Below are 13,849 nucleotides of genomic sequence, written 5' to 3'. Positions count from 1 at the left end.
ATTGGTCCCAAGCTAACATATTATATGTGATATCTATTCTGGTTTCATTTGGCTTCTCAAAAAACTTTTGAAAAAAAAGAATGGCTATTGCAATAAATTTTCAAAAATATCGGATAGGAAATGCAATAATGCAGGAGACCCTAAGTAAAACAATCAGGGTCTATAGTGCACCCTTCTACTTCGATCCTTGATGAAGTGCAATACAACAATCAACAACATCGGCCAGCAAAGAGACATCAGAAGCTCTGCAAATGCAGTGCTTCATCTAGATGTGTATAAGAGACAGAACCATTATGTTTTAAAATTACAGTGTACTAAATTTCAAGAAAGAGGCGTATGTTTTTATATGTCGGTGGGGGGCGCTAGAAATTCACTAGGGAGCCAAAGGGGGCGCCAGCCTGAAAAAGTTTGGGAACCACTGGTCTAAGCGATGAGATTACGGCTATGAAGACAAAACTACTGCGATTGGAGACCGCGAGGACACGGGGCTACGGCTGTGGTATGGAATAGATAACAAAGATTTCGGTGCCTTCCATACGCTCGAGCTACTATAGTTTTGGCCACTGAGTCTTTGATTGCAACTTTTTTTATGAAGTGTAAACTCCTCTGTTCATTGAGACAGTAGCTCTGCTATAGAACCACAAGTAAGCATGATACTATCTAAACCATTGACTACCATACCAACTATTATACTTGGAACTGACAAATTCATGTTTAATTTGTGGGGCAGAACGGATTCCTCTTAATCGATTCAATTCTGGAGTTGAAGGCAAAGTGAATAAAAACCCTTTATTTCCTTACCGACTAGAGTTATATAAATATCACGAAACAATAAATGACTCGAAACAATGAATGACTCGCTGAGAACCAAGAATACGAATTTCAGGTGAAGTTAGGACGCTGAAATTGGGTTTCGTGTCTGTCTGTCATCAAAAATTCAGACCTTAATTTAGAGCTCTTCTGAACATCCTAGAAACTTGAAATTTGGCATGCATGCTTAAGCTGCCCAACAATTCAAGATTTGATCATCAGAAGTAATAATTAAAGAAATTAGAAAAAAATAAAAAAAAGTGAAAAAAAAAATTAAAATTCACGGTTGGGAATCGAGTTTTTTGTCGAACATCCAGACTTGCCACACTTAGATGTTGATTTGAATTGCTAAAATTGCTAAACTAAAAAGTAGAAAATAAATAAATATAAAAACATATTTTAAAAACCACGTTTTTCTGGTTTTTACAAAGCTAAAAATGCTGAAATAAAACAAATAAAAAAAACGTTTAAATACCACGTTTTCTTAACGGATAAAAAAGAAAACATTTACTCTTACATAACGTTAAAGTTATGTAAAATGTTATGTAATTTTATGTAAGAGTAAATGTTTTTCTTCTCTGTCCGTTAAGAAAACGTGGGTTTTAAAAGTTTTTTTTATTTGTTTTATTGTTGCTTAGGTATTGTTGATACGCTGGTAATGCGCCTTCCAATGGGACAAGCATACTACTGTACCACCTGTTAAATTTTTACCGAGTGAGTAACAATTCTAAATGAGTTGACTGCACAAGATTAAATCGAATTTTGTTCTTCAATGCTTATGAGAATTATTAAAACTGAAGTTTTTTTAGCGTGAACGACGATTGTTCTTAACCCGATGGACCTCAGATTGGCAATGAAGTTGTCTGCTGTCTCGAGATGCCATATATAGGGGTTTGTCCAATTTCGTATCCACAATACCGGACTATATAAAGTCTGGTCTCAAAATTCGTCTTCTTCATCAATTTTCTTTGAAAATTCGATTGAACTAAAAGTTTTAACAAATGGCTGTTCTCGTGTCATAAGGCATGAAGGACTGGCAATACGCCACTCCTGCCTTGGCCAGTTGCTGGGATGATCCCTGGGATCCCCCAGCTCCTCGCCGAAACGAGGCATCGCCCCCCAAGAGGGGGAAGAGATTCACCGCATTCTTGCGGCGACTCTTCTGTGGCTGTTGCTGGCCACGCGACGAGAGCGACGGTGGCCGGTGAATGGTAGCACCCAATTCTTGAGGAGTCGCTGCCTTCACCTTGCTACTGATTTGCTCGTGGGGGAAAGGGGTTAGGGGGTGTCCTTCGGGACCCAAAAAATAAAACATCCTACCTGCTGGGGAGACTACGATCATTGGAACACAGTCAATCCCAGGTGCGACATTTGGCCTTTGTTGGGTCATTTACGGAGCATTCAACAAGACATCATAATTGTCATTCCGTCAATCTGGTATGACTCAGAGCAGCGCTCCCAAATTTTATGAGCGACTACCACTTTGAAGTAACTAACAGTCACAGAACCTCTCGGTACTTTTAATCTCATTTTTGTCAGAAATGTCATTTTTAGCGCATTTTCTCATTTATGGAAAAAAACGCTATTGTGCTCGTCATGTCAGTCCGCCCGTCCGTGACTTCTGGGGTGAGAGAGCACGAGAAAATGCGCTCTCTGTCACTCACTGCAGTGAGTACTGATCTAATTTATATCGCATTTTCTCATTTATGTCAGAAATGCCCTATTGTGCTCGTCATGTCCTTCCGTTTGTCCGTCTGTCCGTCCGTTCGTCCGTGACTTCACATTTTCGTCGATTTTGAGAAAATGCGCTCTCTGTCACTCACTGCAGTGAGTATTGATCCAATTTTTAGCGCATTTTCTCATTTATGTAAAAAATGTCCTATTGTACTCGTCATGTCCGTCCGTCTGTCGTCCGTCTGTCCGTCCGTCTGTCCGTCCGTTCGTCCGTGACTTCACGTTTTCGTAGATTTTGAGAAAATGAGCTCTCTGTTACGCACTCACTGCAGTGAGGACTGATCCAATTTTTTGTTATTGGCAGGAGTAGGCAAAATTCAGAGATACTGGCGACTGGCGAGGACTGGGCGGCAGAAGGCAGGGTATTTGAATACGCTGCAATGTTTTAGTTAACAATCAAATACCCGGATCTTAATACAGAGAATTTTCGTGTTTTATTCAATGCAGGCTCAGTTCATGCAAACCCATTGTTTGCACAGCACAGCCCCTGCGTGTTCCAAACATTCATGCAACTCTGCCAATGGCCTTCATTTAACCCTGTAAAATCAGTTTCTTTCTTACCGTTACCAAGGAGAGACTGCAATATTGTTCACATCCCGAGCAACTTGAAATTCTTCAAGCGGCAGATCATTGCCACGCTAATGCTTTTTGAGAACTGGAAGTAATTCTTCATCCACAGAGCTAATCGGCTATATTTTTGTACATTTTATTCGTGGCTTTTGAATGACTCAATGTACTGAGAGAAGCCGCTATCAAAAAACATTTTACAGGAATACGACGTTTAAAATATTCAATATTTATTCTTAAGTAGGTGAAAAGTTTTACAACACTTGAAATTTGGAAATGACATTAAGTACATGCAAAAGGTATCATAGATACGCTTCGAAATCAAAGCTTAAATGATGCTGGTGCAGGCGTCGGGGCACCGCATGATGCTGGTGCAGGTCTCCAATGTCGCGCGGGTGATGGTTATGTTAAGAGCCACCCGTATATGGTTCTTTGGTCTTCCAGTTTGTATAGGTGGCATGTGAGTCGGCGGCTCAGGGTCGTGCTGGTCAAACCAATGCAATTTACATTCTACAGAAATCTATAATCATCTTTCGTGCAGGAGAATTTGCACAAGAAGCAGTAGAGAAGCAGTCAAAGACAAGTTTCGCACAAGGTGAGCAAAATTTTTCCATCAATTCATACAGGTTCGATTGAAGACTAGCGAATGGGTTTGAGTAACATCTAACATGTTAGCCCGGCGTTACCCAGACTTGATATTTTAAGTAGTTTTGAATCCCAAGCTCGTCAGTCCAGTTATCTCAAACCCCGTTAATTATAAAAATACCAGAGCCTGTTGATTATAATTAATAAAAACATCATCCCCACTTGTTGCATAGAAAATAGTACCTCAATTTTACACTTGTTTCAAAATGTGAAAAAACTAGTTTGCGCTTTTTAAATTATTATTTTTTTTCTAATCTAATATCAGCTTTTGATCAGGTGACAGGCTTTAAGCACGCACATACTTGAACTTGGAATAGTACTATACAGAATGTGCAGGGCTGACTCAATTCTCAATCTATGGAGAATGTTGCTTCTGGAAATATTTTCATTTAATGAACTCGATGTGTCTGGACTCAAACCGTCAATGGACGGAAGGCCACTATAATACCTGCGCTCCAGAATTGCACAATCAAGAGATGATGGCGAGTGCAAAACGTCCTTTTTTAAGTTCTGGAAATCATGGTGAAGTTGAATGTTTCTTCCTTAATTTACGTAATAATTTGTACCGTGTAGCTCGTTTCAACATAGAGGAGCCATTCGAAAAACGGGAAAATATCTTGGTGTTAGTGGAAACAATTGTCTTCCCTTACAGTCTAAATAATTTGTTATTGTTGAAAATTTTTCACGATAAACTCAAGTGAGACTGATTGATTGAAACATTTATTTTTTAGGACCAACACCACGATTGTCACTTCGACTGTGCATTTTATGTTCACGCAAATTCAGAAGGTCTCCAAGGTTCATTACGTAGAACGACGTAACAGAAATATCGTGTGTAGATTGCCATCATCGCCTGAAGCTTTTTGCTTATTTCTGTTTCATGGAAACTTGCCATTGCATATGGTCTCGCCATTATCTTCCTCGGACTCCTCATTAGTGCCGTCGGTCTAGCCATCGTTTTCTTTTGATTTTTCTTCGTGGTCTTCTATCTTGCCATTATTACCCTCGGTACCGTCATCATCGTGAACATAGCCACTATCATGGCACAAAGCATTGCTTCTCTAATTAGGAACGTCATTGGCACGTCACGACGGGACGAGATCATCTAAGAATTCTAAGTCATGACGGCTTTCTTTAGTTTAGTTTCTTTATCTTTAGTTTCAGTTTCTCGTGATGATGAGTCACAGACCAGCCCTCTGGCATGAATTTCGGCTGCATCGTAGTCAAGAAATTTTCACTCTGTAACTTTTCGAAATGAATAAAGCCTATTTTCTCGCAATATTTGAATACTCGCAGCCCCTGTGGGCCATGGAAAACATCGAAAATCGAAACGTCTAACTCAGCGGCTTGAGCAATCGTCTTGTCAGTCATTAAATCTGCTTTGAAGTAATCTTGTAGCGTTTTACGTTGCTCTGCTATCCTTTTAAGAGGTATTAATTTGCGAGTCTTTTTTCATGAGCTCAGACTTGATAACTTTGAAGTCACCGTCTATAATAACTTTGACACCAGCAGAGTTGCCGATGGGCGCGTCGTGCTGGTCAGCGAGCTGATAGCGAAGAACACCATCACGCTGATTGCTTATTATTATCATTATTAGTTGTTGGGTATATAGTAAATTATAATAAACCTTTGCTGTGCGCTCACTCTAAAGGCCGACTATGCCCAAGCATCAGCGTGATCATATGGCGCGTGATTGTCCTTCAACCCAATCATTAACGATGTTCAAGAGGAAGTCAAAGTCCAATTGTATTCAGGATTTAATGTTCCAAGTTTGAGCCCTAAACTTTCCTGTGTGCAAAAATACGAAAACTGATCAATCGAGTGCTAAAATAATTGACGGATAACTAACAATTATAAGATATATACAACGCATTAATATTAAAACCATAAAGAAGTTGAACCTATTCTCAATAGGACAGGGTACTATTAACGGTCACACATTAACAGCCTACATTAAAAAACGCAGTACACATACCACCGGCCCTCACGACTCCGAACCAAACATAAACTTTAACAACGCGTACCTATATAGAGTGCGGACGTCAACAGTAAGGTTGTCTCTAAACCTAAGATTTAAAAAATAACATGTCTTTTATTAAAACCCTAACACCATGCTTCTGCCTTTTCATTTTTTGAGTTTTATTTATTTGTACGAATAATGCATAAAATAAACATTTTATTATGTACACAACAAATATATGGCAAGTTTGTGACTGTTGGAAAGATGCATTGGTGATGAAGGAATGATCATAAGGATGATATGAAGGCTTGTGATGAAGAAGTATCACAACCGCGTTGATATTCCCAATATTCCTGCCCTCCGGCGATGAAGCTGAAGTTTTGGCCAAAAATGAACATGACTTTCTTGTGACCTGCCTGGAGAAACCTCTTGCAGTGAACCACCACATTAAGCGATGGAATAAACGAGCTCCTGAGTTACTGGCTGAATATGAGGGGCTTGTCGATCCGCTGGCGGGTGTGGATGTCCTGCTGGGGGACGTGGGCGAAATTGCCAGGATACGCGTTGGGGACGGGAGGGAGAGAGGCGGGGAAGTCCTGTGAGGATGCGGTGGGTTCAGAATCTTCCCCCCAGCGGCGGGCGGCGGATACCGTCGGATGCCGTCGTTGACGGTCGTGAAAAGCTCGCCTGTCGTTGACGGGAAGCTGTCTAGGATGGCCATCCTGACTAGACAGAAGAAAGACAGAATAATGATTAAAACAGTTCGGGTACAACATATTACAGAATTTTTTTTGTGCATGAGCCATATTTTAGTGGCAGTTTTCAAAATGTTTCAATAATTATAAATTGTTTAGCTGAGCTGTACAAAAAATTATAAATCTTTGTGTTTAACAGCTGTCGAAATATAGAAAGTCATTTTCTCGCTTGAAATTTATACAACTCATCTTCAATTTTACGCGATAATCCTAATTTACGCCAAGTGATGCTAAAACTTTGGTCAGAACGTTCGTGTGGAGGCTGGAAAAGAATTCCTACAAAGATATTAATGCTTTCTGCAGCTGAGAGTTCAGAAGCACGTACTTGTATGTAACGAAGTAATGCACAGAGCTAGCATACGCTATTCTCTTTTGTATTCAGTTATTAATCGGTTGAATCTGGAGAAAATTCAGATAATTTTATCGTTACTCTGTTCTAACAAACTGAGTAAAATTGCACCTACTTTCCAGGAAACGACGACAAAGACCAAATACTATTTATCTTATCAATCATTGGGATTTTTCAGGAACTTACATTGGTGCGTTGAGCGATAAGCTGAGTGCAGAGCAGTGGTGAGCGTGCTGAGTAGCGCGTGCTGCTCGGTGCAGAGCGGTGAGTTGAGTGCAGAGCGGGTATGAGCGTGCTGAGTAGCGCGTGCTGCTCGGTGCAGAGCGGTGAGTTGAGTGCCGAGCAGATGAGCTGCGCGAGCTTATAAAGCGCTGCAGCGGAAACGCTGACTGCGGTGAGAGGAGCTGAGAGAGGAGGGAGTGTAGGGGCGGCTGTTCCGGGTCACGGAGACGGGCTTTTCCTCTTACCAACTGCAGTCTGAATTACTTGCAGTTCAGGCAGGCAGTAATAGTCTAGGCAGAACCTCAGGCTTCCGTTTGCTTCAGAAACGAACTGCTTTATTGACAATAATTTTTTGTGACGGCCGAATATCTTGTCACCGCGGCCGTTGTGCGGACTTCGACGCCTCAGACGGATGTGTTGGTGCGGCCGTCGTCGCTACATTGCGGCCGTTGTATAGACGTAGACATGCTTCTGCCTTTTAATACGGCCCGGATTTGTTTCGTAGATGAAACTTACGTATCATTATATAGAATGAAAAGTCGTGATCTCTGCACCTAAACCTGAGACACAATGAAAACTGTCGTATTGTACGGCACAGTGTAAACTGTCCTATTGTACGGCGCAGTATAAACTGTCCTATTGTACGGCACAGTGTAAACTGTCCTATTGTACGGCACAGTATAAACTGTCCTACGGCACAGCATAAACTGTCCTATTGCACGGCACAGTATAAACTGTCCTATTGTACGGCACAGTATGAACTGTCCTATTGTACGACACATTGAAAACTAATTTATTATTGTGACTTGAAAGCTGTTGCATATTACGGGTCCTCGAGTATCCATATTATGCGTAAACTTTATATATCAAATTCTAAAACAGATTAAAAATTCACAATTGCATTTTTGAAACAGTTCTACATTTATTTATAATTTAAACGATCCTAACAAATAAGTTCTAAAAAGTTTGTCAACAGGAACCATCAGTCATTCGATTTTGTCGCAGTTTGTAACCATCTTATAAATTCTAAAGCAAAAGAAAGCAAAGCATTCATACTTCTTCCATGCTACTCTGTTAAAAGTACAATTCAAAGACCAAATGTCTTAGCATAAAAAATTCTACTGTCCTTGCAACAAAATTTTTTTCTTTTTTAACTGATGAAGCTTGCAGATTCTCCCCTAAATTCAAAGTTAGGGAATCGGAAATTTTCGTTTAACATCGAATATTATTTAGGTTTTTCAAGAAGCTGAATTTCTAATGCTAATCATTTATTTTTTATGGTATAAATTTTGATTGAATTTAATCATTTGCCAGATTAGAACTTTGGGACGCGCTTGCCTCCGCTAAGTGCCGCACGTAACTGCCTTGCAAATTTTTTACCCAACGCTTGGTAAACGTTCCAGGAGTGATGACGATAAACTGTACTTGTTCAGTTCACGTATTAGAGCATCACCGTTGTCCAAATTCATGAATTTAGAGCATCACCGTTGTCCAAATTAGTGGATTTAGAGCTTCACCGTATTGGAGCATCACCGTTGTCCAAATTCGTAGATTTACAGCTTCACCGTATTGGAGCATCACCGTTGTCCAAATTAGTGGGAAAACAAAGGCTGAATTTGAGGAGGCGCGAGCTAATAAACATTACCCACTGGCTTAATTTCGTGTGGCAGATTTGATGACAAGCCACACCAGCTTCTGGGACCCAAGTGTCCCTGAGTTTGCTTGAGCGCCGTATGTCAAGTATGATGTAAGTTTTCATCAATTTTATATTTATCATTCAGCGTTCCTATTATTCAACATTTAAATTATTCATATCCAAGCTTTGACGTCCGTCACAAAATAATTTATTACCTATGGATCAAACTGGCTGCGAGAGACGATGGACTGGTTACGGTACTCAGACGCTATATTATGTGAAGTTTTTAAACTTTGGTAATGAACTAACCAACTTGACTATGATATGATAAATAATTATCAATAATACATTAATATAGAACTATAATAATATTGCAAAACTATAATAATTATGGTTGGAAAGCGGAACATAACTTTAAGATTACTGAAGAATCATTGGCAAAGCGGCGTTTATGTTCGAAGCATCGCGCATAACTGCCAAACGTCATGCACTTAAACTTGCAACTCAAACAACAAGAACAGGTCATTTGTTGAAATAAAGGATCATAAAGTGACTATTCGAATGGGCATTTAACTCAGACTAAACTTGTTGCATTAAATAACGGTTATTCAATTAATGAACAAAGCTTCAACGAGAAAAAGACATGAATACATGAACAATAGTGACGTTATTGATTCAATGATAAATATCTCATAAGTTTTATTACCTTCAACATCTCCAGGTGGGTGCTCACCAGGTGGGTCAATATCCTTTTCACCTCGTGGTAAATATAGGAATTACCAACGTTAAGCAGAGCACGCTAATCCTCTTCCGCCGAATGTCACTATCCGGGAACATAACTTTCAACTTAAATTATACGTAAAATATTGAGTGTGGCAACCTGAGGACGTTTGTACGCAACATAGAACATTTTAAAGTTTACGTGGCGGCAACCATCAATGCAAGTCATTTTACGCTCACTAGCAACGTATCCTTTTTGGGAAGTTCCTTTGTGACAATATTGCTCCGGTTACTCAAGTCATGCGGTAGAGGGTTAAGTTGCATTTGCGCATGTTAACTGAGTCATACTTCGGCGGGACACGTGGGAGAGAGGGAAGGCTGAACACCGACCATCTCGTGGTCTGATATGATCACTACTGTATCCTGATGATTGTCCTCATGCTCTTATGAAGGCATCGAGAATGAGATATTCTTCTTTTTTAAGGATTTTCAAGTGTATATTCGACATTCCATACATTTCTTTCTCATACTGAGCGTGGTTTATACCAAACCAACGACCAACAGGCCTCAGCCACCATGTTATTACAACTTAATATAACCATGAGGTTGGCTTGGTTGGTTCACATGTCATTCTTTCACTAAGTTATTTGAATGCAATTCCACTAAGAAAAAACTTTCGGCTCGGGATTTTTCAGTGCTATCCTGGCCATACATATTCGATAGGAAAACGTTGACTGCATGGTTGCAGAAGTCTTCTTTCAGCAGGGGTCGAGATAAACTACAGTCGTTGTTAGCCGTTCTTATCATTTTTTGTGTTTTTTCGATATTAAACTGATGCGTCTACTTTTAATATGGCCTCGCAAATCGGTTGAACCAGACGCCTCAATAATTGCATCGTAATAATAATATTAATAACCACCTTCACATGACGAGGTGGCAAGTTTATCCTACAGATCAGACATCAAATTGATGAGCGTTATTAATACGTGCCTGGATTGTGCAGGAAGTAATAATCTGAATTTTTCTAAGTAATCATTTATTTGTAAACAACATAAATAAATATAAATAAATATTGTAATGCATAATAAGCAAACAATTGATGGCAATATCGTTAGCGGCAAAAATCTAGAATGATGATGCGGAGTGAAGTTGAGAAGTGAATGGTGAGAAGAACAATGTTTAAAAATGAAAGATGGAGAGGTTCGGTAATAATGTTTCTGTGAAGGCTTCAAATTCTCGTGATCCCAATGCTCTTAATCAGTAACAAAGCAGCCCGTTAGGCCAGCATTTTATTCAATATATTTTAATGAAGTTTCATCGCAACTCAGGAAGAAGACGTCCTCAGTCCAGCACTTCGCAGGGAGCCTCCCGAATAGCACTTGCAGAGCGCGGCGTCACGGGGGCAGTTTTAAGACGCGCTCCAGCCGCTGAAGATGAGGGGCTTGTCGAGCCGCTGGCGGGTGTGGATGTCCTGCTGGGGGACGTGGGCGAAATTGCCAGGATATGCGCTGGGGACGGGAGGGAGAGAGGCGGGGAAGTCCTGTGAGGTTGCGGTGGGTTCAGAATCTTCCCCCCAGCGGCGGGCGGCGGAGGCGAGGGAGTCGAGCACATTCGTGAGGGAGTCCACGGACCTGAGGGCGAGGGGAAGCTTATAGCGTGGCGTGGGGAATCGATTTGGGCAATTGGCAGGAAGCAGTAGTTACAGGAAGCAGTAGTTTTGGCGGAAGAAGTAGTTACATTTTTTACCCAAGATTTGAGTGAAAAAGAGACGTTGTGTAGAGTGAAAAAGAGACGCCATTCAGCATTGCCACTCACCTTCCCCGGGCGTAAGGGTCGTAAAACTCGCCGATGAAGTTGGAACTTCTATCCTCCCAAGCTTCGGCCGCCGTGAGCGCAAGACTTCGGCTGTAGGGAATGTACTTCTTCGCAGTACCTTTGTAGACCGCGTACAAGTACCCCAGCAGGTCTATGACCAGCACCGCCACCAGAANAAAAGGAGAGCTGCACAGCCTCACATATTATTGTAAAAAGGAGAGCTGCACAGCCTCACATATTATTGTAAAAAGGAGAGCTGCACAGCCTCACATATTATTGTAAGACGGAGAGCTGCACAGCCTTATATATTATTTCCAGAAGCAGTAATGCACAATCTGCTTTCTCAGAAAACATGCATCCGACAACGTTATTTTATGCGGATACCCGTTAGATGAATCCTCTTAATTAGGGTTACACGATTAAACAATTTCTATAATTGCAGCACTGCCGTTAAAAATTTTACTGATGTTATCTTCAGCGAAATTTCAACTTTGATTACATAATTTTCTAAAATTAAATGTGAATAGATACCTCCTAAATACACAGTGTTTCCAACGTTAAATAATAAAAAATTATGCTTTATGTGGCATAAGTCTATTGATACTGAAAGGTTCATACGACTATATATGCTGCAGAATTTTGAGCGCTGTAATTGACAACATGTGAAGTGGAAAATGGAGAGTCTTCCGATAAATTTCAGATTCAATTCTCTCAGTCATGTTATTTCTTTCATATACTTAATATAGAAACTATCGAGTATAAATGGGAGTCAGCTGAAATAGTGTTACATACGCTGCTCTGAGTAAAAGGGGTCTTGGGAAAGGGTCCACGCTGCGTGCATACAAGTCTCCCCTCACTAGAGAGTTGCCCTCAGTCAATGAAGGGTCCATTAACATTAACATAGTGATCTAGGCGCTGAAGTGTAGGCCTGATGTGGCCTCTCGCCTATTCTTTTCCTTTTCGTGCCTTGTTCACAGAATATCTAAAATCGTGCTATTTGACCGGATCTTTTCATGATTGACGATAGTTTGAAATATCTACTCGACTTCCACCGGGTTCGATATGGTGCTAGGCATTTCAAATCTGAACATATATTCTTCCATAGCTTTATCTAGTCTGTTCTTGAACGCGTTCATACTTTGAGCCCCAAAGTATGTCATCGGGGAGGCTGTTCCACATGTCGGTGATTCGAAGCGAGAAGAAATGTTGTCGCGTGGAGAAGTTGCAGCGCAGTTTTTTTAGTTTATAGCCGTGGCCCCTGGTGTTGGTTCTTGTTTCGAATGCTAGTAATCCTTCTGGGACCTTGTATAAACCATGAGTATACTTGGATACTTCAATGAGGTCCCCACGCACACGTCGATAACTGTCGATAACGATAACCATAAAGCTTGTACACAAGCCTCCTCGTAGTGCGGCTCACACGAGCTCTCACTTTCTAACCATCAGCCGCAGCAGCAGGCAACCCCCGCCTCTGCTTTTCGATGACGTCGCTCGACCTTCAGCCCTGGATCCTGCTTCGGTTTCCTGACGCTCCTGCGCTCTCGGGAAATCCGCGTACTGGTCAGCCTCTGCGATCGGGTGAACGCATTTCAATCAAACAATCATATTTTAGACATTGCAGTGAAATGTTTTTTTTTTTTCGTAACAATGATCGATATAATATTTTTTTCATTTTAACCATTTTCTACTGATTAGAGTTATATTTTATTTGATCTTATACCCTATTCTCAACTTTTTACGTTCCCGTGCATGGTCACTCTGATGCACCGCCTTCGTCATCCACCTTCCCTAATCCGTCGAGAAGCAGGTCACCCGCCAATTTAAGGGGCCTGGGGGTAACGCTGAACCTGACCACGTGCATATGTCTTGAATTGAGCCAGCTGATGCTAATTGTAGGAACTTGTTACTAGCTGAGGGTAATATCGAGCCGGAATCGTGCTTAAAAACGCAACCAGTCATCTCTTGAATATCGTGAAGGAGAACTGCCCTCATCTCACCTCTTTCTGCAAAGCGTTGAACAACCTTAGTCCTTTCTTGGACAGTAATTCCTCCCGACGAGTATGAGCTCTGGCCGCAGCTCAGTTGGTCAATGAAAGTTGCAATATTATTTTAAATATTTCCATTAAATTTTCACCGTATCGAATTCATTAATCACGAAATGTGGAGGCCCTGTCCGCCGGCAGTTAATTGCGAGCGTTGCCAAGAGTGTGAGCGTTGCCTGGATCGCAGGTTGGGTAAGTTCATTCAGAGGTACGCATGAGTCAGTTCACCATCACAAGTTGGGTGAGCTCATTCAGCTTCAGTAGGAGTAGGTGAACAGGTTGCGAGTGTCAAGGTCGAACACCGCACTCTTCCGGGAGCCAAGAAAGTGAAAGCAAATCCGGTTGCTCGGCGCGCCGGGGGCGCGGCCCCTCCCCCCTCACCACCCGCTTTCTCACGGCTATCTCCCCCTTTTTCCTGATTTGAACCTCTATCCCGATCCCAAGTTGTTCGATAGCAACTAAGGCTATTCCTTATCGTGATTCTTGTTTACTATTGTAAAAGAAATAATTAATTCCTGCAAATCCAGGACGCTGTGATGCCGCTTTAACGGAGTCCTACAATAACATCAAATAAATTGTACCATGAGCCATGAG

General features: G+C 41.2%; 1 protein-coding gene across 1 annotated transcript; it reads right to left on the bottom strand.

The window, feature by feature from the left end:
- Positions 1 to 10,483: 10,483 nt before the first annotated feature.
- On the bottom strand, positions 10,484 to 11,388 carry LOC108666860 (the record flags this gene model as incomplete). Its single annotated transcript, XM_018153798.2, is given in 2 exon segments — positions 10,484 to 11,029; positions 11,214 to 11,388. Coding segments are annotated over 2 exon segments (398 nt in total), but the record flags the coding sequence as incomplete, so codon positions are not given.
- Positions 11,389 to 13,849: the final 2,461 nt, after the last annotated feature.

The sequence above is a fragment of the Hyalella azteca genome, unplaced genomic scaffold (assembly GCF_000764305.2).
Source record: "Hyalella azteca isolate HAZT.00-mixed unplaced genomic scaffold, Hazt_2.0.2 contig8835, whole genome shotgun sequence".
Lineage (NCBI taxonomy): Eukaryota > Metazoa > Arthropoda > Malacostraca > Amphipoda > Hyalellidae > Hyalella > Hyalella azteca.
Note: the sequence above shows the minus strand (reverse complement) of the source record. Positions and strands in the feature narration are given on the sequence as shown.